At 46.2% G+C, this 25,354-nt stretch overlaps 1 protein-coding gene across 1 annotated transcript in view; it reads right to left on the bottom strand.

The window, feature by feature from the left end:
• Window positions 1-24,858, bottom strand: part of LOC144768640 (tumor necrosis factor receptor superfamily member 12A-like) — a 39,466-nt gene extending 14,608 nt beyond the window's left edge. The window contains exons 1-3 of the mRNA XM_078652451.1: window positions 24,703-24,858; window positions 6,958-7,059; window positions 4,382-4,516 (exon numbers count right to left, since the gene is read on the bottom strand). Coding sequence (XP_078508577.1) covers window positions 4,382-4,516; window positions 6,958-7,059; window positions 24,703-24,772 — 307 coding nt within the window. The 5' untranslated portion in view covers window positions 24,773-24,858. The remainder of the gene's footprint in view (window positions 1-4,381; window positions 4,517-6,957; window positions 7,060-24,702) is intronic.
• Between the last annotated feature and the right edge of the window lie 496 nt (window positions 24,859-25,354).

The raw sequence follows: 25,354 nt of genomic DNA, 5'->3' as shown, positions 1-25,354 counted from the left end.
GGAATTGTTAGATCTTGCATGAATGGATGTATGCACTTTTGAATGACTGTGATATGCTTGATAAGTATGAATGAGTATACATATTGTTATATTGGTATCGAGTGTTATGGTGTAGTGTCTTATTGTATATAATATGAAAAAAATTGAAAACTTTTTCTAAAAATTGAATGAATAAATTGCTATTAATTAGCAAAACCTCGGGCGGAAATGAGATTTCATCCTTTGTGAGTTGAATTCATGTTTGACTAGTTGTATCAGTTTAGGCATTTCCCTTTGTTATATAGCAAGTGAAATAAAGACATCTTTGAGAATTACCCCCGGAGTGCGTGGTTTCTAGTGCGAACAAGGTGGAAACCCTGAGCGAAATATTTTGCGGGCCCTGCAACCGCATCACGCACCCATCTGAGAGTGCTCCCTAAATCGGCAGGAAACAGGGAAACAGGAGCGCGAATATATATATATATATATATATATATATATATATATATATATATATATATAAAGAGCACTGTACCGAACGGCTTCTTGGCTAAGCAGCAGGTGAAGGATTTCAGGTCTATCAGGTTCCCTATCCCAAAGTTAGTCTTGCTGCTTCAGTAAATGCCCCATATTTCAAGAATTGTCTTAAGGGAATATTTGCATTACCACGGTGAAAGACAGTCATCCCTGACTCATCCTCCACTCATTGTAGTCACACCCCCAGGTCCATACCGTTGCTTGTCTCCACATGAGTTCCTTAATTGGTATAAACCGAGTGTATGTCACTATGGAACCCGTCTTAGTTAAACATCTGCCCCAACAGTACCGACCTACTATCAATAGTCTGAGCACTATTCTACTGGTCCCTTGAATACTAAAGAACATATCAACCAATTCTCCCTATGTCATACCAGTCGAATCCTTCCTAGCCTCCACTTATGAGCTCTCAGAAAACCACCAAACCTGCACTAGAGCTGTGCCAACATAGTACAGCCAAAATCTGGCAGTCATAATCCCCTTCATTAGTGAGCGTCCACAGTTTGGATACAGCTACCAGCGCCCCATATTAATCCAATTATAACTATCTAGCTCATTAAAAATGCTCTAGGCAACTGCACTGGTACGTTGGTAAAATAATACAGAAATCTTGGCCACACTTTCATCTTCGTCAACCCTATCCTCCTGGCCGTTAAAAGCAAGAGTTTCTTTCAGAATGGAACAGGGCAACCTAGAGCACCCTTGATGTTTCCTGTAAAGAGATCGGATTCAGCATGGTAGATCTGGATCCCGAGAGATCACACAGTAGTGTATTAACAATTAAAGAGAATATTGTTGGATGCATTGGAATCTTCAGCCAGCCAAATCGGGCGTGAGCACAACTTGTTCCAATTAGCATTTAGCCCGGACTATTTTCAGAATTCCCACTGTGCGAGCCAGACTAGTTTTTTTAAGTTCCCCATACGCCCAATGTATGACAAGATATAATAAATATAAGCAAAATCGTGTGCATAATGTCAGCCACCATCATACCCCTTGGGTGTACTCTTCGTCTAAGCAAATTTATCCCTGTTGCAAAAATTGATGGAGACAAGACACAGGCCTGGCGTGTACCTCTTCCTTTAGAATATGTGCGCAATACATCCTGGCTTATACGGATCCTTGTAGTGGGTCGAGCATAAAGCAATGAAGTTAATTTAATTTCATACCGGTCATAAATGAAGGGACAGGAGTCAAAACAACCAGTGGCTTTATTTCAACATTATTGACAAAGCCTACCAAGGCATGGTCATAAATTAAATATAAAAACGAGTGTAGTCTTTTAAGATGGTGTTCCTGTATCCTTATTTAAGGATCTTCCTTTAGCTGTATATTTCCTGTCGTTCCAATGTTCCATTGTAGTTTTACCGCTGTAATTTTTAGATCTTGTTTTGCAGCACATTTGAATAAAGTCCTATTGTTACTATTTCTTTAAATTTTACATAAAGAAGGCTTTAGCTACACCCAGAGCAGAATTATCCTCCCATTTCGTGTTATTTGCTGTATCATTCCACCAATTCTAGAGTGCTCGCACTGGACTTCATGAGGGTTTTTCTTTACATCTCAAAAGTACACTGAATCATAATACCTCATTACATTCTTTATGGCATAGATTTTGTGTATGCAGAAAGCAATCATTTTGTGTTTTTTTCACTGCAGCTGGCTTTTTTTCTTTAATTCGTATAGTTAGGACTCAAATTGCAAGCCTGGCTTATTGGCTTCTTCACACAAGTGATTTCTGTTGACCTACAGGGAATGAGTGACAGGTAGTGGAGAGAGTTGAAGATGGGTCAGATGTGTGACAAACTAGGCGTATAAATATAATAAAAAATGCAGACGTACATCTTTGAAACAGATGCGTGCACGAGCCATGAGGGAGTGTGAGCTTTCCTTCACACCTGCTTGCTGAACTCAGCAGGGGGCTTAGGTCACTGTTTGGGATCACATTTAGGAAGGTATTTAAGAGACATTTGCTCATCTCAGGGAGTCGCAGCTCTGCTGGCCGTCTCTCGCGCCTGCCGCCAGCTACAGCCATTTCCACAGACACCTCCCGTGGCCCGGTCTCCGGTTACCGGCCAGCCAATGGGAGCCAGAGATTTTTGCCTGATGAGATATTAAAGAGAGTGACAGCTGCACGCAGACAGCAAAGCCGGACAGATGAATTTACGACGCGATAATCCACCTCGGCTGCGGTGCGGGGTGTTTATCTGGTGGTGCAGAGCTGATAAAATGCATGGGACCCTGGGTGCTTTCTGCACCCAGGCTGGGGACTATGGTAATGGTGCAAGGAGGGACAACATCCCTACCACTACCCTGGGCGGTGCTTCCTTGGGAAGCAACTTCCAATTCATGAATATTGTACTCTTAATAACATCTCTTCCAAACACCAGTACATCTCTGTGAATTAAATCCTCCTCGAAGGACAATTCCCTATATGAACATTTCTGAAAGACACGAGGCCGAGAAAGATAATTCTTCTTTTAACGCTTAAAGAAAACACACCATTTACCAACAAGTGAATTATGGAATTATCAGCTTCCAGGAAGAACTCATAACTCTAGGGCCTTATGTATGAGCATATTTTCCCACAGACACAAAATGGATAAAACCCTTTGATACATCTTATCTTTACAATAGGAACCCTGCTTCGCTTATCATAGGAAGATCAACCACTGTAGTTGAAGCAGAGACACCACCCGATTGTGGAGAGTTTGGGAGAAAACCAGAAATGGAGGAGGTAGTTACGTGTGTGCTAGAAGAATTTTTAAGTGTCCTATAGAATTGGGAATTCAGTGTGCTTTTATGATGGAAAGAAATCGCACCCACATGGTAATTTCCCCATACCATGAGGTTTAACTTGCAATTGTATGGTACTGGGTCTGATTTACTGCACAGGAACAGTAAAATCACATCTGATTTTAGCATGACCCCCAGTACTAAGCTACTCAGAATGAGACCCAACAGCTGGAGGTACATACAAATACAGATTGAATTCATGTCTACATTCATTTAGTTAAAGTAGACCATGCGTAGAAAGGGGTTTTAGAAACTCTACACCCGGTCTCTGTCATGGAGCTTATGGCACGACAATGGTCTTCTTCCATTCAATAGCTTCTCAAAGGTGCTGTTGCTTTAAAAAACACAACTAAATCAATTATAAGAGGACATGTCATGCCCAAAAAGACAGACTACTGGCAATTTTACTGGATCTACAGTTTGAAGTTGGGATTTTTTCCAACAACTACATTATTTTCCACGGAAAAATTAAAGGTTCAGTTCAACAACTTGAAGATTTAGAGATTTTGGCATGAAAATTGGCTTATCTGTGTTGCAAATCAATTTCACTGATGGGTATAGATCAGATGATGTTTGTAACATCTATGCATCACTTATAGTTTTTTACCCTCTGTACTTTCATGCACACAAGTCTGAATTCATTCTTCTGTCATTACTTCGCACTGAAAGGCTTCTATTAATATTCATACAAAGTTAAGAATGACCTCATGGTCTCCGTTAATTAATTTATTAAGATTCATTGTTAAGAATGTAATGCCATAATAAGTGTTCTTTCATGGTGGAGAGTCATAAAATGATGTTTTTCTAGGGGTCGTGCTTTATTCGGTAGTCCCATTATTACAAATTGTAACTGGATTTGTAAGGCCTCTTATGCACTTTATATAAATAAATAGAACATGGTCAAAACAGACTCTCCCTCACCCATTGAAGCAATTGTCATTATAAAAACAGGACCTTGAAATTTCTCTCCCTGGAATCAGGTCTATTGGCCACTGTGGAGGTCAGACTAAAACCTGGGTGGAGCTCTGAAATGAGCACCGGTGGATTGCTAACAGGGGTGAATACTTACTGGTGAACTTCTCCTTCTTCTTGCATCTTCGGACTACGAGGAACGCGCCGATGGCGAACACCAGAATTAAGACGCCTGCCACGCTGCCCACCACAGGCCACAGCCACGCATACTCCTTTGGAGCTATTTCCGTGCCTGTGTGGAGAAAACCAAACCAGGAGGGGTATGAAATACATGCTTTCAATACAACCCAGAGGCTCATTTCCAACCCTCTAGCCCGGGGGACCCTCGGAAGTGTAAGTGGATAATAAAAAAAGTAATTAAATTAAAATAAATTGAAAATGTTCTTCTATTGACGATTATATCCTCCCACCCAACCAGTCTATGAATGAGAAAACTACCCTAGTTCTAATTTACAAAAGAGGTGACCTCCGAGAGACTTATGGGAATGCTCTGTCTGAAAGACTCAGCATCCACTGGACTTTTGGCACCACCTCAGTCTCAAAGGGAACATCCCTGTTTTGGGCCGTGATTACTTTTCTTACACAATCATTTTGCCTGTATGTGTTATAGCCCCTGGGTGTGCAACATGCCAGAGTCCCTAGTGACGTGGTGAGAAGACAAGGGTTTAAGGACTAAATGGGCCTAACTCCCTGACTCTACTTTAGCTATGGTGTAATAATTTGGAACCTTGTGCTAAACTGTGCAAGGCACTCCCTGGAAGTCCCACCAACTCTCAAGTAGTGTGCAGGCCTGTGCTCACAGGCACCAGTTTATAAAAGAGAGTGCTAAAGAGCTCCAGCTTCAAGGCAGGACTTTTAACATTGTTTGGCACAAAGATAGTGTATAAAATAACACAACCAGCATAAAGAAAGAGGCAGGGAGGGTTGGAAGGGTTGGGAGGGTTGGATGGAAATACCAGGCTGCAATTGTAAAGCAATCTCTCCCTGGAGTGATACTGATTGCCTCAGCATCACATCGTTCAACACGGAACATCTATTTAACGTGTTAAAAATGTGCCCTTTGCAAAGGCATGAAACAGACTCACTTTTAGGGTATCATTTTGAGTCATTTATGTGATAAACCACATCTTACCACTTTTAAAATATGCAACTGCGGTACAATAGGTAAAATAAACTTTAGGTGCTGTTTTCGCATTTCATTTTTTGCTAATATCTAATTTATTTTTGTTTTCTATAGACACAAACCTCCGAGATCTGTGCTTGCAGCTTATATATCTATTCTATTCATAAAGAATTATAAAGCGTGCAGTTACCCAGAAGGGCCTCCCAGAGCTACGTTAGCAGCTGATAACTCCGCCGAAAGAATAGAATTAGTTGAAGAGGATAGTTTTTAGCAATTTCCTAAATTTGGGTTCGACTCTGTTTTCCTAATATACTGGGGAAGTGGGTTTCAGAGCTTGGGGGCTATAGACGCAAAATAACTTTCTCCACTTCTAGTTCTCTTCATTATAGGGACTATAAACAGCGGCTGGCTGGTAGAGAGCAGTGTTCCTGAGGTATTGTAGGGTGAGAGGAGTCTCTGAATTAACATTGGGCCCTATTATACATAGCTCGATGGGCCAGGCACAGAGCTTTGAACGGTATTCTTTTAATCATCCGCAGCCAGTGCAGGCTCGCCAGAGCCACAGTTGCGGACTAACATTTCGGGATTTTTAAAAAGTACGAGGGCAGCAGCATTGTGGATGACCTGTAATCTGCTGATGACAGCCTTGGGACTTCCCAGGTATAGGGAGCTTCTGTAATCCAGGCAGGAGATGACCAATCCTTGCACCACAATTCTGCGCTATGGTTCAGGTAGCCATCTCAAAAGCTTTCTTAGTGCTCTAAGCGAGCCAAAGCCTTTTGCAGCTATTTTTTACATTGGGTTGTCATGGAAAGCGTTACAAAAGGGGGTGGTGATGGACGGAGCATCTGAACCAATCAAACACTCAAACCCAGTCAACAGATCTGGGTTTAATCCATCACCGTTCTTTAGCCCACTCTTCCACCCCAGTTCAGACATGGCCATATGCAAATCAGTCTGACCCTGTGCCTCATGGGAACAGTCCAGCCCGAACTGCCAAGCCATGCCTTCCCTGGACCGGAAACAAGCTTCCTAGGACCGGTTTCTGGCATTACAGCCGTCTTCAGCCAGGCTTGCTTGAATCCAGTGGCAAAGTGAGCAAGGGACTCACGTCTGGGCATACCCTGCCAACTTATGGCAAACAAAGCGTGTCATCGAGTAAAAAAGCCAAGCATCTTGACTTCTGGTTTTAGGTGGGTTGATCGCTAAGACATTCTGGACGATTCACTCCCATCCGTCTATTGGGGTTGCTTCCCACCATTAGCTCAGTGTTTTCACCAATTAAGTTGAGGCTGCTTCTACCATCCCGTCTGCCACATGTTTGAAACAATAGTTAAGTTGGGTGGAGATGTTATCACTTTGTAAGGAAAGAGAGATGATAATCTGAGTATCATCGGCGTAAAATATGGAGATAATTATGATCTTCCTAAGTGAGGTTTACATACAATTTGAAACGGGTCCGGCTTAAGTGCAGACCCTGGTGTGTTCAAGGTGTCCCATAGTCTTTCTTATGCCACTGAAGAACCCCCGCGAATGGGCATCATACTTACATGAGCCGCAGAAGTCACTCTTGGGCGCCTCCCTGCAGGTCCCGCAGTTCATGCACTTGCCCAGATCGGAGCTCCACGTCTTTCCTTGGGCGCATTTGGTGCCTGAGAGGAAAGAGCAGGAGCCAAGGAGGTGGAGAGAAAGACAAGAGAGGGAAATGAAAGCGAACAGAGGGATATACAAGCAAGAAAGGGGATAAAGGGAGGCAGAAAAGATGATGGGAGAGAGAGGGGTGGTGTGTGAGAAGATAAAGAAAAAGGTGTGGGAGATTGCGTGAAAAAAGGGGATCGGAAAAGAGAAAAGTGGGTGGAAAATAGAGGAAAATGAAAGAATGATAAGGAGAAAAGTAAGCAGGAGGAGAACAGTGAGGTGAGAGGGGGTTTAAAAGGGCAGAGAGAAGAAATAGAAGAGAAAAAGTGGCAAATAAAAAAAGAGGAGAGAATACAACAAGAGAGTTTAATGAATCTATGTGTACATTTTAATTTGTCAACAATTAAGATAACATTTAAGAGCATATCATGAGAAAGCAGGTGGGAGAGAATGCACTCCCACTAAATGCAATAGACGTGAGGCAGACAGAAGAACTACCCAGAACCCTGGACCGACATACAATGGGTGGTCTATTAATGCGCGTTACACACATTTATATGGCATGTACCACTGATATGGCCTCACAGCGCCATTTTGGTTTGGAACTTTCCTGCAAAGGTTTCGAGGATTCGAGAGCAGTTGGGTGTTGTTGTTCAGTTGTAGCAGGCTGATTGAGGATATTTTGATGTTTTGTTGTTGATGAATAGATGTGTTTTAAATTAGTGGAATATGGCCAGAGGCCTGACCAGGGTGCTTGGGTGCTAACTGGATTACTTGGCTAGCGTATTGACTGGCGGGTTTGTATGTGTGTGAATTAACTGGTCATGCTGGATGATGCAGAGCCCCACTAGCCATCCGCTAGCTTCGCAGGACCTTATAGGGTGGGCCTGTGTTCTCTTGTATTGTGGTTTGAGGTGATGGCCTGGGTATATACAGTTGAGGGCTTGCTGAAATGCACCTACAGAGCTTTGAAGGGTGAACTTAATTGCACAAAGTAAAGAAAGTGTACACACACGAGCATTTTAAGGAATCTGTGACTATCTTACATTTCTGACACTTCTTCGAATCTTTGCGTTCTCCTTAAAAGTGAGAAATCTCCTCAAGATATAAAACCAAGGACACAGCAGTAGACTCTCAACGTTGTCAGGAGTGGCCTGTTGAATCAGGCACATAGAGATTGGCGTGGCCAAGAATACACATGATGAGTCAGGGCCCCAACTCTTGAAGTGATGTGAGATAGGTATTTTGGGCAGTGATGTCAGAGGGTGAATTGGATATTTTGGGGTGTTAAGTCATAGACAGCCCAGGTGTTGGCAGCGAGGTGGGCTCCAGTGTCCGTCGTCAGTCCCAACAAACAACTGAAGGCCCAGATTCAGCAGTACAGAACGAATATTAGCCGCGGCGTCACAGGGCTGGGCATGCGGATGGTATCCAAGACCAAGGATCAGCTAACACCAAGGCTGGTCCAGCCTGGGCACTGGGCCAGCACCTAACAAGAGGCGGCTCCTGGGCCTTCCACTTGCTACAACCGGCTGTGAAGACCATGGTACCAAGGCTGGAGGCTAAATGTGCAGATTACTTAATACTTATGTGAGAGATCTGCCAGGGGCTGGTGGAAAAATCAGGATTGTTAGGAATGAGTGATAGTCCACTGAAACATGAGAGCAGTGGGCTACTGGGACCAAGAAACTCTGGAGCAGGAAGGGCACGGCTACACGAACAGCTGGACACAGAGGCAAGGATGTGAGGCAGACACAGGCAGGACCACAGGAACCATGGAACACAGACTCATGGATGTGAATGCAGACACAAGCAGGACTAAATGAACAACAGTAATACACAGACTCAAGGATGTGAAGCAGGCACAGGCAGGACCACAGGAACCATGGAACACAGACTCATGGATGTGAATGCAGACACAAGCAGGACCAAATGAACAACAGTAATACACAGACTCAAGGATGTGAAGCTGACACAGGCAGGGCCACGTGAACACTAGGGCCCAGAAACATGTAGGTTTGGACAGAAATAAACAGAAAGAGAAAAACAGTGTGAAGAGGCCACAAACATGGGTACAGAGACAGGTCGAAATGGGGCAGTGAGACAGAGTGAACTGGTGACATGGAAAATAGGGCAGGGAGACACAGACTCGGACAAGAGAGACCTGGACAGTAGGACAGAGAGGTAAGAAACACTGGAGAAGGGAGAGCATGACACTAAGCTGACTCTTTCAGCAGGAAATCCTACATCTGTGCAGAATAACGCCCAGAGCAATACAGGTCCATACCCTATAACTTAACGCAACACGACCCAAACAAAGTGTGTGACTAAATGAAGTGCTTGAGACTAGAAGCTTGGGGAATGGGTGAGATTCCTCTGAGGTTTGGGATGTCATCGGTTACTTCCTGTTATAGGGAATATTAGTCTAGCCTTGCGGGACTGTCGGATAGGGGAATATGTGGGAATCCTGTGAAGAGTATGAAGTTTTTCAACAAGTAAAACCTGAACTGAAATGTAAAAGGGCAGTGATATAGGGGTGGCCTGAGACCTTTGTTAAATCATACATTTACGTATGGCTTCATAGTGGAAAGGGACTCAATTGCTTTACAGGAACAGTAGAAAGCCTGGAGCTGGTAAGAGGACGAGAAGTGTTGAAGGATGGGAAAGGTTGCAGGAAGAGTTGACAGTAAGGAGTCAGCTACAGGACTCAGGGAGCAGGACAAGGTGCTGTGGGTAGAGTGGAGGTAGTGGATCGCAGGTCTCTTTCCATCAGGCACCTGAAAACAGTAGCCAAAAGTTCTTCTAACAGAGTCACATCCAGATGTCTTGGTTTCCTTGTTGTGGGGTATGGTGAGGTGAAGAACATCCCTACAGCGATTGTGGCGAGTGCTCGGATGAAAGATCCAGGGTCCATATGATGAGACGGAGAACAGATTCGGAAAATAATGCTCACTTTGATACGAAGCCAATGGATGGCTTTCACAGCCACTGATATGTGATCTGGTCTGGCAACAGGACACGTTGAAGAGCAGAGGCTGCTCCTCAAGGAAGCAATCATGGAGCGGCTATGGAGGAGTCGGGAAACTCAGCCCAGGGTGACTGTGACCAGAGCTACACAGAGGAAATAATAGAAGCAGTGCCCTCTGCGGAGCTTGTAGTGGTTTTCCGATCTGCATGGCTACAAAACCAAGGATTTGAAGGTGGTGTGGTAGGTGATGTGAGGGCCGGGTGATCTCCTGTAGGTAAGAAGAAAGCTGCTCTGGTTGGAAGCGGAAGGGAGGAAGAGAGAAGGATTCTGTCGTGCAAGGGTGATGTTTAGGGACATGGACGGACACCCATGGATGGACATCAGTGAAGCTTATGTTAAAGTGGACCGTGGTGCTCAGTGCAGAGATGCAAAGCTAGGGTTGGGTATTATCGGTCTACTGAGGAAGGAATAGACATTCCAGTGGCATCCAAGAGGACTTCCGGCAGCTCCAATCAATGTTCAAGAGCAAGGGAGGCAGGGTTGTGCCCGAGGCAACGCTGTGCCACATGAGATGGCGACAGATCTTGAAGATCGCTTCCACATAAACTGGTCATTACTAGGCACGAATGAAGAGAATTACGAGATCACTTCACCTCCAAAGGTCCTAAGGGAGGGAGTAACAGAAATCAGAGGGCTGTGGTCAGCAGTGTGAATGCCGCTGAGCAAAGAGGGGCGTAGATAATAAAGCATGGAGAGGACCTTCGTCAACAACCCATAAAGGGGACTTAATAGCAATGCATTATGGGCAGAAGTCAGATTTGGAGGAACAGAGCAGACATGGAGAGTCAATCAGTTCATGTAAATGTTATGAAGAATGATGGAGACTCCACTGTAGTGCTTGAAGCCAGGGACGGAGAATGAGAGAGGCTCCACTGAAGTGTGTGAGGCCAGTGACCAGGAACGAATAAGACGTGAGGCCAGTTTCGGAGATCAAATTAGACTCTATTCAAGTGTGCTGGCCCAGTTACGTGAAATGAATGAGTCTACCGAAGTGCACTAGGCCAGTGACAGAATAAGAGTGAGAATCCAATGAATTGACGGGACAGTAACCGGTAATAGGCGAAGTCGTACTGGCCAGTGATGCAGTGACTTCGTGGAGCAAGCTACCAAATTACTAGGAGCCTACCCAAAGTCATATGTGGCTTCAAGAGCATGAACCAAGCCATCAAAATATTTACATATAAATTGTGCAACAAGTATATTGTGAAAATATGATCAAGACTCTTCAAAATTGTGTACTCCTTTACCAAGCGGCATCATTTCACTTTAGTAAAGCTATGTTAATTTATTTGAGGTGATAGTTTCTAAACATAAACTTATAAACATTCATCTGTCTCCTCTCAAGCCCATGGATGAAGGCACCATGAATGGCTGAACTAAGAGACATTTGTCAAGTGCCCTCTACTTGTGGCCTATATTGTTATTATAAATAGAGCAACCTTACATTCTATTAAAACATACAAGAAAGGTTTTTGTCAAGCATGAATTATGCTCATAATTATTTGAAGATGCTCTCAAATGTGATTTTAATGGAAAGAGAGGTATACTAAAACAAATTAATTTCCTAAGTTCACACAATTTGGTCAAGAATGAATGTTGGATTAAAACCAAGATTTCCAATTGCATAGTGTGCAGTTCAGTTACTAGAGTGATATTGTTCTCCTTTCGTGCCCCATCCCATCATAGTGCAATCCACCCCTAATCTCTGTTACCTTAGGTCTCAGGCAGGAGGAGAGGTTCTACACCTCAGTGAATCAGCAAAACGAAGAGGTCTCAGGTCTTTACTGTGGCATACGTGAAGAGACAGACTTCAGCAAAGAGTTTGCACTTTGCTTTTTTAGGTCTCGAATGTACTGAGTGTTGCAAGACTTTTTGTAAGTTTACGGAGGGCTTACAGCTTGCCATTTTTTTACCAATGGTTGACCGCATTGTCACTCATTTGCTTGCTTCTTATTTGAGAACTTGTGTGGGCTTTGCTTCCCCATTGTGAGATTGTCCCTTTTCCCCTCGCCTGGAGCATGAACACATTACTACGTTCTTACACTGCTTGTTTTTGTTCTGCTTTTCTATTTTTAGTTAAGCACTCTATGAACGTACATGTGTTTTCCAGCTGTGTCCCTTATGTGCTTCTCTGGCCCCTGTCTCTGTGCTGCTCTGACTCGCCACGTGTTTCTGTGTCCCTACTCCGCCTTACCTTCTGCTTCTGTGCTCCCCTCATCTCTATGTTGCTCTATATCACCCTGTGCTTCTGTGCCCCCCCCGTGTTGTTGCCATCCCCCATGTTGCTTCCCCTGTTTTGATTGCACGTCCTTCACAGGTGGGTTTTTTGTTGTTGTTTTTAGTTACTGATCCTACTCCGATTGGTGATGCGAGTACTGTGGAGGTGCTTAGACGGGGGTTATGCGTCTGAAAAATCATCAGTAGCATAACAGCCCTTTCACACCACTCCAGTCTAGGACATCCACACGATCACCTGTCTAACACCCTAGTCTCCCTCCTCTCAGGTGAGAGCGCCATGCATACAGCTGGCTCGATCGTTTTCAACTCCAGGGTTTCAATGGACGTCCCGCAGAGCCAGTCCTGGCATATGGCTTGTGGCAGGCTCGCCGACCTCTACAACCCACGCCAGTGCTTTAAATGGGCAGGTACTGTCCGGTACAGCACTGCACTTCTTTAATTCGAAAGAGAGAGCACTTGCCCTGACAGCAATATATTTAACGGGAGAGTACCGGCACTTCTAAGGCGCAAACAAGTACTTTATAGAATGAGTACCAGCACTTCTATATAACCATTTAAAGCACCGACCCCAGCCCATCAATGTCCTGGCGAGGGACCAGGCCCTCTGCAGCTCGAGGGAGGAACTGCCTGCACCTCTGGCTGCTCAGAGGCAGGCAGGGAGCGGGCAGGCCTCCTTCCCCAACCTCCCCCCCTGAGGAGCAAAAGACATTCCTTCCAGATGAAGAAACACCATTTCAAAGAGGGTGAATCAGAGGCGCCCTGATGACACATCTTGCAGGCCAGGAAGAGGCTGAAGGGGGGAGGGTCAGGGCCTTGCAGGCACACCACCTCCACCCCTCCCTCCCCGCCCGCCCGCGTCTTTATCTCTCCTCTCATCGCTCCCCACACACTCCATCCACACCTGTTGCATTCTTCGCATTCCTCGACCCTGCGGGCACCCACGCTAATGCCACGTGTCCTTCAATATACATTATTCCTTCCTACTACTACAGAAGCGGGGCCCGCACGCTGCTCTCACTGTCAATGCACCTCAATTCTTAGTGGCTTGTACCACCCATGCTTTAGCCACAGGTTCCGTTCCCAAATAAACCTCCGACTCGGGGTTGCCTAAACAACCCTCACGCTGACCTCTGAACTGACGCTTCACGTTGTACCTCCGCAGTAAAGCGTCCTATCATGGCTCGGCGGGGTTCATCGTGTACGTCAGAGGGGCCTCAGGTGAACCCTCGCGTATTACCTCAAAGGCAGAAGTGTCCCACCCACCTATACATTCATTCAGGGTGGTAGATTGACGAGATGGATGAGTGTGTGAATGGATAGGGTGGTCAAAGGATGGCAGAGTTGATGGATGAGTAGAAGGATAACTGGGTGAAAGGACGGCAGAGTAAAAGGGATGGATAGGTTCATGGCCAGGGAAAATGATGGTAGAGGAAAAGGAGGGACGGTTACTGTATGAACGGATGCATGAATGGATGACTGGGTGAAAGGGTGGATGGATGGATGAATGGAAGAGTGGAAGAGTGGAAGAGTAGATGGGTGATTGAAATGAGGAAAGATTTAATGAGATGAAATAGAAAAAAAAATCAATGCATGACAGAACCTTAAGGTGAAATAAGGAATTCCAGTGGGTCAGTGGAAGGCTAAAGGGATGAACTGGTAGATTGAAGATACTAGGGAGCACTTCTGGGTTGGAGTGGGATCACTTGCCTCGGTTGCTTGGTGCCATCAGAGCTTTTATTTCAACTTGGGGGTATTTTTATTATCTGGCTACACCCACGCTCAATGGGGCCTTCGATGCGCCCTCGTCTCCGTGATGGCTCTGGCTTCCATCTACCGGTCACCCCTTCTCTCAACTCCCGCCACTCCCAAACACCTCAGTGCTCCCTCGTCTGTACCTGACCCTTCATTCCGCCATCTCCCTCATGCTCTCGACACGTGTCTCCCTCCCCTGATCCCTCCGTCGCCCATCCACCCTCTCTTTGCTCCCAGCAGCTTGCCATGACCCCAGCCGCCCCCGCAGATGCCACCAGGACACCGAAAACTGCTCTGACTCACTCGCGCGTTCCCGGCCCTGCAGAAAGAGGTGACTCTCCCTACCGTCTATCCTCACCCCCACCCGAGGGGTCCCCCCCTCCGCCCGGCGGAGAAACGGCTGAACTCTGAAGAACACGCGGATGAAAGTCACCTTTTACTTTTCTGCACCAAGCCCAAATAAAGCCCTGCTCGGTGAAGATGCAGAGGGCAGAAAACAGCAGTCTGTCTGACACCTCGTGGCACCGTGAGAAGCCCACATTTCCCAAACACAGTGGGCTTCATCTTCCAGGACCACTAACTCGACACCGAGTATAGTCCGATGTCAATTGGAGGTAGAAGTATGTACCCTAGAGTGCCCCTTGGCACCAGTTCCGGCCTGACTGTTCCCATTGGGCGCAGGGTCAAGACTGATTTTCATGTCTTGTTCCAAAGTGGAATGGCGAGCAAAAAAAGATGGATTTAAGCCCAGATCTCTGTACTGAATGTATGACATTGTTCTGCATTCTGTCCATCAATAGTTCTTTTTGCACTTGGCACCAGTGGCACAGATTTCTTAACCCAGGTGGCTGGTACGGAAAGTAAACCGGGCTAAAATGTTTTATGTATTTATTTACTTTTGTGTTTGCACTTCTTGTCTGTCCTGTAGGCCTTCAATAGCAAACAGGGGACTTCTGGGGGAAAGGGGGCACCAGCCCTTTGATATGATTGTCCGGCACATCAAGTGTGATGTCATTTCCGTTGCCCCTGCTGTTTTGGTCTCTTGGCCGGAATATGTCAGAATATCAAGGGCAAAAATAAAATGGGACATAAGTCCGGAGGACCAAGATATCACAAACGTAGAGTATATAAAGTATAGATTTACTTTTCTTAACTCCATATCTACATACCTTGAAGATATACATTAGTCGGGTCTGGTGGATTAGTGGACTAATGCCTCCACAGTAGGGGCATGTGTTTGACCTCATGGCCACAGGTTCAAATCCCAGGGGTCCACTCAGCCTTGCATCCTTCTTAGGTCAATAAAATGAGTACCATTGAGTTTGGTAACCATAATTGTTATTCAGTGCCTGTGTGCCCTTGGGTGAATGTGCACTTTATAAATACACGTTATGTTATGTATAAGATATGAAAATCTCAGGTTTACTATAAGAATGTCTAACCTCGGAACATTTGTTCTTAAGTGTGGCTCACGAGCTACCACCTCTTGAAGGCCAAGCAGAGGTGGTGCTTCAAGGACACCACATTGTAAGTCGGTAAGGGGGAGGGGGGGCAGCCATTGAAGTCATTTCACAACGGAAGCCCTATGGTCTTCTTTTTGTTCCCAAATAATGTGCTGCCAGATAAGGAACACTCATTGCTGGAGGCTACGGTTATTAAATGCATCAATAAGAACCTTGTGGCCACCCACCCAGGACACAGCGAAAGGCTGCACTACTCGGAAAATTCTCCCCAACAATTTTATCTGTCTCCCAAACAAACAGGTGGCATTGGACTGTCTGAGCTTTTCTTGAGCTATGACAAGGAGACAATCTTGAACCTATTAAAAACCAGAAGAGCCTAGCTCAGACCACCAATGATGGTGCGACCTGCCTTTCGCCAAGATGTGGGACCATCATTGAACAGTCATGCATAGTCGCTGCAAAGACCAGATGGATTCCTGGGGCAAACCTCACAACAGAGACAGAGAGAGGTGAGGAAGAGGGGGAAGCAACCAGGTGGACAGACTTCAGTACACTCAATCTGGAAAGGAAAGGAAAGGAAAGGAAAGGAAAGGAAAGGAAAGGAAAGGAAAAATAATTTAAGTTTCATACCACGTACACTCAGACACACTACCAGAAAGAACAGAAGTGCGCTGCAGTCATACTAAAATCCATCAGGAGAAACCACAAGCAGACGGTGCCAATCACCAGCAGCGCACAGCAAACTGCCCATCACCCAACAAGTGTCAGTCTTCGTCTTGTGCTTGGAGGAATCCCGACTTTTTAAGAAGATCAAAGATTGATTGTGTGGTCTTAAAGTTAGCATGCAACCACCTCCACAGTTTTACCAGGGAAGCTAAACCAGTAATGACGATTTCAGAGATGGAAAGAAGACAACACAAATGGTTGGCTTACCTAGTAGCGCACTTTTTTGCTCTGGAAATTGGTTTTGCACACTACTGCCCATTTGATTTCTGGCACTAGCAAACGGTATCATATTACTGCAGTGTTGTTTAATTTGCAAGGGTTGCCCTTGCACTTTAGGACGGCGGGGAATATTGTCTGCACAGCCTTCTTCAGGGCCAACCTGTTGACTTCGCTCACAAGCTAAAGATCTGAGGCTCCAGAGAGGCTAGGAGTTAAGTAGTTCATGGCGCAGGATTTAAGCAGGTCATGGTGTAGAATTTCTTATGTTTCAACGACCAGCTTTCTCTAAACATACATTCTCTGCAGCTGCTCCGCATTTGTCAAATTCTCCTCCACCAGATATTTGCCTTGTTCTGGACCGTGTGGCCTTTTTTCAAGCTTTAAAGACATAGCAGCATATTTTGAGTTTGGTGGGCGGTTTGCTCTGCCACAAATGTGTCGTAGTACCATCCCCCCCAAGGTGACAATCCACCCGCTCTAGGTACAGTCAGGCGAACCACCATTTTTCCGCAGGCGGAAACTTCAGACCAAAGACTGGACAGGCATCAATTCTAAGTACCTTAAATAGTTCATCCTATTTAGGGCCGATGTTTAGATTACTTTTTCAACAAGATAGCAACTCCTCTGAAGGCATGGAGATCTCCGCCAGGCAGATATAAATCTCTAAATATGGAGGGCTGTAGCCCACTAGGGTTGCAGAGTAAAGGCACACTTGGCAAAATGAGCAGAGCCTACATCACAGAAAATAACTCCCTTACTTTGTGGAATATATCCTTCTTGTGCTGAAAAGTGTTAAGGCATTATTATTCCCGCCACCCCCGTTTTTCTCTGGTCATTAGGGTTGCATTTTTCCCCTGTTCTTTATGTTTAATCAACGTACTCTCATGTGTTACTTTGTTTTTGTACATCCTCATCATTTTGGCCATGAGGGAGATTCATAAATGGCTATGTAAGAGTCTTAGTGCCTAACCTCTCACCAATGCAACGCGAACCAGTCACCTCTTGGGAATGTAAAGTCCGAATGATAGGTAAAGGGATGCCAAGAGCTAGCAGACTTCAGGTCAGGTGAAAAAGAGGCTTGATATGGTCTGACCAGATGGTTGGCGACTTACCTATTTTATTCTTTTAGTAAATTGATAGTTGAGCTATGAGCACACTTCAGAGAGGTAACAAACAATCCCTGCATACAGTCTAAATCTCAGCAAAATTAAAGAAATAAATGTGATGTTTTTCTGAAAAGGTTGAAAAACTCTTTTGGAAAAACAACAAGTCCATCTCTCAGACCTGTCCCGAAAATTGAGCCAGGACAGAATGTCTTCCCCACCTACCAGATCGCTCCTAACACGTAAACAGCTTTGCAGACTCCTGGCCTCCCTACAAGACAAGCAAACACTGTGCTTGGTTCCACTCTGGAAACTGAGTAAAGCACTTTCAATTTTTCCAAGGAAAGGAAACGTGGAGTTGACTCATGTGCCAATCTGGCTCAGAGCAAATAGAGCAACTCCTCTCACTAGTTAGTACACGACCCATACACAAACTTGTAATAAATTCTACCATTGAGCTTCAGGAGCAGTACCGCTCACCAGCCTATGGCCCCTTCCTAACTCATGATGAGCTCTTTCTTAGGAACTCTACTTCTGAGCTGAAAGAGCAGTCCTTCAAAACCCCAGGGATGGACAGGATACCCCAAAATACCTTTTTGATAAACTGACCATCTAGGGAGCTCCCCGACCAATAGAGGCAAATACAATTTTTGCCTCCATATCCAATACTTCAAGAATTTATCCTCCACTGCCCTGGCTTTCTTCGGGCCATGTGCTCAAGTTATGGAATTCTTTATTCAGGTCTTTAAATGGAAAAATAGAAGTGCAGGAACCCTATACCAGAGTACCTATTTGATTCTGAGAAGTGCAGGGACTCTCCCTCTTAAAATAAAGAAGTGCAAGTATACTCAGTACCAGAGAGTACTGGTCCATTTAAAGAACTGTCTTTATCTGTATCCACGAAAGTAGCTAAAATCTTTCCACCAGTTTCAGCCCTCCCCGAAAAAACTTCCTTCTTGAAAAATACCCCAATTGTCTTTCAAGTGGCCCATACCTCTCCGATGTTCTTTGAGAAATTATACTTCTAAGATGGACTCAGAAACTATATTTGATCCCCCAGATCACTGATCTTGGAGGCTGTTTGAAATATGCTTACTGTGAAAAAACAGAAGATCTGGTAAGTTTTGTTTGTAGAAGTAGTGAAAGGATAAACTCTGGAAGAGGGTAGAGTGCTGAACCCAATTTTTATTTTATTCATGGAGTGTTATGTAGCGTGACCATTTCTGGTATCAGAGCGCTGTACAGAGAATATACAAAGAAGAGCACATAGGATCTCGGGGAGGGGGGCGGGACCCCCAACATGACCATTTCTGGTAACTGGGAGTTAAAATGCAGTATACATAAGGTGGTTATGAGGAGAAGCTCCACGATTAACACAACTGATATGGACATTGAATAGAATGGCAAAACAAGGGTAGCATGAAAGAGAAATTTTGGCAGGCGCAGGATTGAAGTTGGGGAGTTTAAAAGATGTGTCTCCTTAGTGGGGAAGTAAGTTATTCAATAATGACATTTTTTTCTCTTTTATGAAGAGGGTTGTTGAAGGGTTTGTCCTGGCCCTCGGAGGAAGAGAGTTCCACATTTTCGGGGCAATTCCAGAGACGGCTCGCTTGTGGGGTTTTTTGGGTTGAATTTTTGTGGCTTCAGCAGTAAGGAGCTTGTGCTACGAGAAGGTCTATTCCCACCAGATAGCATGGAGTGTAGTTGTAAAGAGCTTTGTGTGTCATGCAAGCACTTTTAAGATGAATCCTTGCTTCGTAGTGTAGCCAGTTACAACAAATGTGAGACAGGGGTGATATGATCTCTTTTTTTTCCGCCTGTGACGAGCATAGCAGCCACATTCAAGGTAACCTTTATAGGTGCTTGTTTTATTTTCAGTAGGTCCCATAGTATACTTTGGAGATCACAAGTGCTTGAACTGCTGTCTTGAGATCTGCAGTAAGAAGGAAAGGTTTTATTTACCTTGGAGTTGGTGATTGGCTACTCTGGAGGAGGCGCTGATGTTGTTTTACAGCAGAGGTTTTTATCCAGGATGAATAAATTATATAACATGGTTATAGGACCACTATGTGTAGTGCCCTTTATAAGCACCTGAAAAAAAATGTTGTGCACCAGGTGCGGGTTATCCATGTATGTACAACAATGAGACAGGTATGCAGAGAGGCAGGGCTGGCAAAGGACCTTCGCTGGTGGATCCCTTATCAGCAGGTTCACTGGTGGGTGTGTCTGCACAGAATGTGTTGTGAGAGAATAATATATATATGTGTTATGATTTTTTTTGGAGCACTGAACAGCAGCACCGATATCTAGGTCCTGAAGAAAGCTGCAATACCTCTGCTGAGGGTTATAGGCTGAAACACGTTGACCTTTTTATTTTTATTTTTTTTAGCAAGGTACCTCTGTATTGCACATTTGCAAGTACTTTGACTAGAGGGATAGACAATTGTTGCAGAGCGGATGTGGCTAATTATAGGGCTAGTCTGTCTCCCTGGCAAGTATGTCATGTTGACAGTATGGTAGACATGTCGACCTTTTTCTGACACTAAAAGTGGGTTTAATCACTTCTGCAGTGCTCTTTTTTTTAATCCTGGCCCGGGGACGCACTAATAAAGATATTTACGAGCCCTGTAGCTAGTTTTAATCATCACTTTCACTTGCTCTGCTGCCATCACCACCACTAGCTCATCAATTGGGTATTTATTATACCTCTTTCAAAATAAATCCCTAAGCTCCTTCCTCTCAGTGAGGGGTTTTTAGCCGGTACTGTTACTAGGCATCATAGTACGAGGATGTACCCAATGATGAAGCATGCCACCTATGGTCGGTGAGAGAAACCGTCCATTAGCTATGACAGCAGTATTGACAGACCCAAGGGTTTCTTTTGTGGTTCATATGTTGAGTAGGGGAGTAAACCCTTGCAGGTCTTTTAACCTCCCCTAGGCCTCCTGTGGGATACAGGAAAGAGGAGAACCATTTTCATGCAGTACCAGAGAGACCGATCCAGAATTTTACGAGGTTCATGAGAATATAGTGTTTGACAGTGTCAAACACAGCAGAAAGATCAAATAGGATTAGTAAGCAGGATCAGGCCCGGACTGGCCATAGCGGGCACCGGGCAATCCCCCGGTGCGCCGCTCGGGTGGGGGCCGGTTTTGGGCCCCTGAGGGCCGTTTTTGTTACAGGGCCGTTTGGCCCTGTAACAAAATCGGCCCAAAACCGGCCCCGGCAAAGAGAGCTCGGCTGCACCTCCAACAACCCCCAGTGCCGGGGAGGGGGGGGGCGGCCGAGCACTTTGCCAGGGTCGGTTGTGGTTCCCAGTCCACCCCTGAGCAGGATCGGTTCTTAACGAGTAACCGTAAAGCGTCGTCGACAATGTGGACCAAGGCAGTTTCAGTACTGTGTCCCGGTCTGAAGCCAGATTGGCATGGGTGGGGGAGTTGGAATTGCTTGATGGGACTGCAGAGTTGCTGATGATCCCGTTTACCCAATAGCTTGGCTAAAGTTGGGATACTGGGTGGTAGTTAGGATCAGACTGGGTTGTGTAAATACCACCCAACTCGTAATTTTGACCCCTGCACAAACGGGTTTCCGTTCGGAAAACACTGGCCCACTCGCAATTGTTGATTTCAAAATGTCTGCAAAGTTTACCAGGCGCTCTGATACTTAAGACCTAGCTCGACACAATGTAAAAATTCCCAATCAGAAAGATATTTGGGAAAAAAGCTTGGTAGGAGGAGGAGCGGCGTTCGTTCTCATCCATATATTTTTAATGTGGATGAAAACAAATTGCTTTGCCTCGCTGCATGTGTTGGCCTCGCTGAGTATCAATGCATTATGGGGCTCGTATGACAAGGAAATGTGGGATTACTGCACGTGGCCTCGAGCGAGCCGAGTTCTCAGCCTGATTGTTTGTGTGACCTTGGGCACAGAAAGTAGAAAGGATGTTTATCCCGCGGCTCTCTTCTGTAAATAGGACCACACCCCCCAACCGCATTCACTGCCCTATCTCTTTCTCCCAGACTCGGGCTTTCTCAGCTTCCTTGTAATTTCCAGGCTTGTGCAACGCAACGCGCCTTCCCGCCCTCCTCCGCTCCGGACAGTGACGCGAGACGTCGCGCCACCGGCAGTCACGGGGCCGGTGAGTCACGCTTCGCCCTGAATGGAAGCACTGCTCAGTCTGGGCATAGCTTCGCCATGAGTCGACGGTGGGGGCGGAGACGGGGAAGGGTAGGCGGCGTGGAGAACTGGCCAGGAAAGAGAGAGCGCAAAGGAGAAAGGGAGGGGAGAAGTCAGTAGCAGAACAGGATATGGAAAGAGGGGGAGGGGTGTAGGAAATGTATAGATAAAAGAAGGCATATGAAGGAGATAGGTGGAAGCAACCGAGGGGATGAAAATTAGAAAAGTATCAGGAAGGGAGGCTAAGAGAAGGGATAAGTGACGGATCTGAGATGTAGCAAATGAAAGGTGGGAGAACGCAAGATGTCGTGGAGATAGGGAGAGGTGGGCGAATGTAAAGGAAAATGCAGTTAGGAAGGAGGAAAAAAAAAGAGAAGAATGGATTTTAGGTGGGACCCCCCAGGACAGAGAAAAAGGCATCGAACGGACTGCAGTGAATGTTGCGCCCAATATGCCCCTTTCCTTCTGAATATGCCACCAGGAGAGCGCGACCTAAGACTGAATGGGCTTGGAATGTACAGTAGTAACCACACAGAAGAGCGATACACATGGCCATTGGAATTAATTTTGTAGCTGCTACTTTTCCAGTATATCCACTGATTTGCCACATAATTTATCATCCTGCAGATTTTATCAAAAAACAACATGTTGTGTCTAGCTCAGATCAAAAGTTAGTAAAAGCGTTGGGGCACGTTGCAGCGCAGTGAAAGCTGCTTTGTAAAAGTTGTCTGGTCCACTTTCTATTGCTCGAGTGGAAAACTGGTACTAATGAGGTGAAACATGGGCCCAGACAGTGTTACCCTGTGTAAAAATGACAAAATAAGGTCGTAAAACGATCACAAAATGTGCTGCACTGCGCTTCACAATGTGGTATTTCTTTCTGTATCATTTAGTCAATCCTGCCGCATAATATGTTGATACCCTGCCGCATAATTGAAGCGGCTCTGGCTATACCTCAAAGTGCAAGAATCTAACAGGCTGAATGAAAACAAATTTATCAGCGAGTTGCGTGATCACACGCGCTCTTCCTCCAGACAGCCGAGCTTTCCCTCGGGTCACAGAGCTGTCACGGAGTTCCCTCAAAAAACGGCTACTGGGGAACATCCCACAGCTTCATACGCGCAGCGAGGAGGTGCTGCGCGTCACGAGGCTCCGTCTCGCCCCCTCACACAGTCTCCGTGATTCGGCTTCCTCCTGTCAAAGCGTCTCGCATCCCTGACCCACAGCCTCTTGGCAGGTCCCTCCTATTCCCTACGTGTCCCTGTATCCTTTAACTTTCACCTTGACGGCGACGCCACACAGTTATGTCGTATTTTCTCTCGCGTTTCTTGTGTCTATTCCTTTACCTCCTCTTCCATCCAAATCCTTAGGTTCGCTCTGGTCTTTTTACAGCATTTGGGTCTGTAGTTGTATTTTCTTCCGATCTTCCACTCTCTAGCGCTATGTTCTTTCAGTTTCTTTGCACTATATTTACACAGTTTATCTGTCATTCACTTTCCAATTGTTATTCTATATTTTAGTTGTGATTCCCTCTTTCCCCATTCTCCATTATCTGTGTTTACTTAGATGCTATCGTCGCCCTCTCAGCTCTCTTGATCTTGTCTCTCCAGTTTCCTCCCCCCTTACCTAGGCCTCTCCTCCCCACAACCCCCGAGTGTTTCATGAGCCCGCACGTGCCGTGAACGCGCACTCCCCTTGTAGGGAAATCCGTGACGACAACACACGTAAGAGCTCAGGGGGGTGTCCGCTCTACTTAGAGTGCCGGAGGGAACCCCGCTTCTCCCTTCCCCTCTAGGGGTCGGCAGTGAAAGTAGTGCTGTACTCCCCCCCCCCCGCACCACTGCGAAGGACATCCACCCTAACCCGAGTCAGCATGGCTGCATAACATTGGATGAACCGCTGTACTCCACACCCAAAACACTCATGACCCAAGATCTAACAACCTCGGGGGGTGGTTAGACACATTACAAATTGTCAGCTGCCAAGTTAGACACCATAAGTCAACCCCGACTTTTCTCCACAACGTTTTGCATTATGGGACTTGTAGTTGCAGTTGACAGTGCAGGCCTTTAAATCCCGGCATTAGAGCGCTGTGGGTGAAAAGTCCTTATTGTCTCGTGGTGTTTACAGCTATCTTTTCGTTCCAGCACAGGTTAGGACCTTTTGCAGTTAGCATTTTAAAATATCGTGTTTCTTTTCACCTGTCTCATAACGCGCACACATCTTCCCAAACAGTTGTTCTAATGTCTTGGAAATAGTAAAATAGTAAGTACAGCATTTTTTTATTTTTTATTTTATACACGTGGGGGTTCCAGCACATAGAGCAGCAGGTGCAACATCCCCGCGGATGTTAACGCCCCTGAAACCCAGCCGGGGTTTACTATCCAACCAGTGGACAGGCGGCGGAAAGGAGTGGGGTAGTCATTTTTGTACATACACCAGTGCCCGTGGTACCTACGGTGCTCATATGTGCGGCAGTGGCCCTAATTGGAAGTTCGTATAACTTTGTGCCAGTCACAGTAGTTGCGCCTCTGTGTGTGTTTTCGCTTCTCAGAAGTGTCTGCACCTGCAGTGAGAAATGTAAAGCGCCTGCCATTGGCAATCAGTGCTGCCGGCTAGCATACGCGGTAAAACCGGCACTTCGCCCGTACGTGGTTCGTCGGCGTCCAAGACAACCTGCTTCTTGGCGCTTGTGCACCTCGTGCCAACCTGCCGCTCACCACAGGCTCACGTTACCACATTAATATGGGTACGCAGTCTTACCGTCGTCGCTTGTAAGTGTCCAGGTGCCGCCACCAGCCTGGCACATAGGATGGCACTGTGAATGTGACACCCACTTCGTGACCTTGTCCCAGCACCCCATTGCTCGCTCCCGCGGTAGCAGGGGTACAAGCGTGGCACAACCCTGGCATCGAGGCCAGCTTCCACCAGAACGTAACTCTGCCCCCTTACCTGGTGCCATCTCTCCCATTGTCAGGTCCAGCAGTAGCAGCAGGGCGGCTCCTAGTCCCAAAATCTGCATGTTGGTGCCCGCTCTGTGCCAGTCCTCCACGCTGAGGTTCTCTTGCCCGACGACCCTGTGCCCCCCCTGCCAGCGCCTCAATCCCAGCCGCGCTGCGTGGGCTTCCAAAGAATGAATGAACTTTCCCTGGGCACGCTGTTCTAGTTCACCACCCCTAGTGGGCGGGCCCGCCCGGGAGGGGGGCGGCAGCGGTGCCCGCCCCCTCCCTGACATCACCCCTTGGATCGGGATCTGCGCCGGTAGGGGTGGGGCTGCGGGAAACCCAATACCCCGGCAACCAGACAGAACACAAGCCTGTCCGGGCTGAGGCGTCACCGGAGGAAGGAGGGCGCGACAGCGACTGCACAGGAAGCCGGAGTTTACAGAGGCGGCCTCTGTGGGCTTCCTCGCTGCTGCGGCGTTCATGGGACACTTGGTCCAAGCTTCCAGACCCCAAATGCAACTTTCTTTAGACTAAAAAACGGTGAGGCTGAAGGTGACATGGGTCACTTTGAGTCTTTCAAAGTCGCAAAGTGACACATGTCACCTTCAGCCTCACCTCTTTTTTGGGGTCAAAATAATGTTGCATTTTGGGCCTGGACG

Source organism: Lissotriton helveticus, chromosome 7, assembly GCF_964261635.1.
Source record: "Lissotriton helveticus chromosome 7, aLisHel1.1, whole genome shotgun sequence".
Taxonomy (NCBI): domain Eukaryota; kingdom Metazoa; phylum Chordata; class Amphibia; order Caudata; family Salamandridae; genus Lissotriton; species Lissotriton helveticus.
Note: the sequence above shows the minus strand (reverse complement) of the source record. Positions and strands in the feature narration are given on the sequence as shown.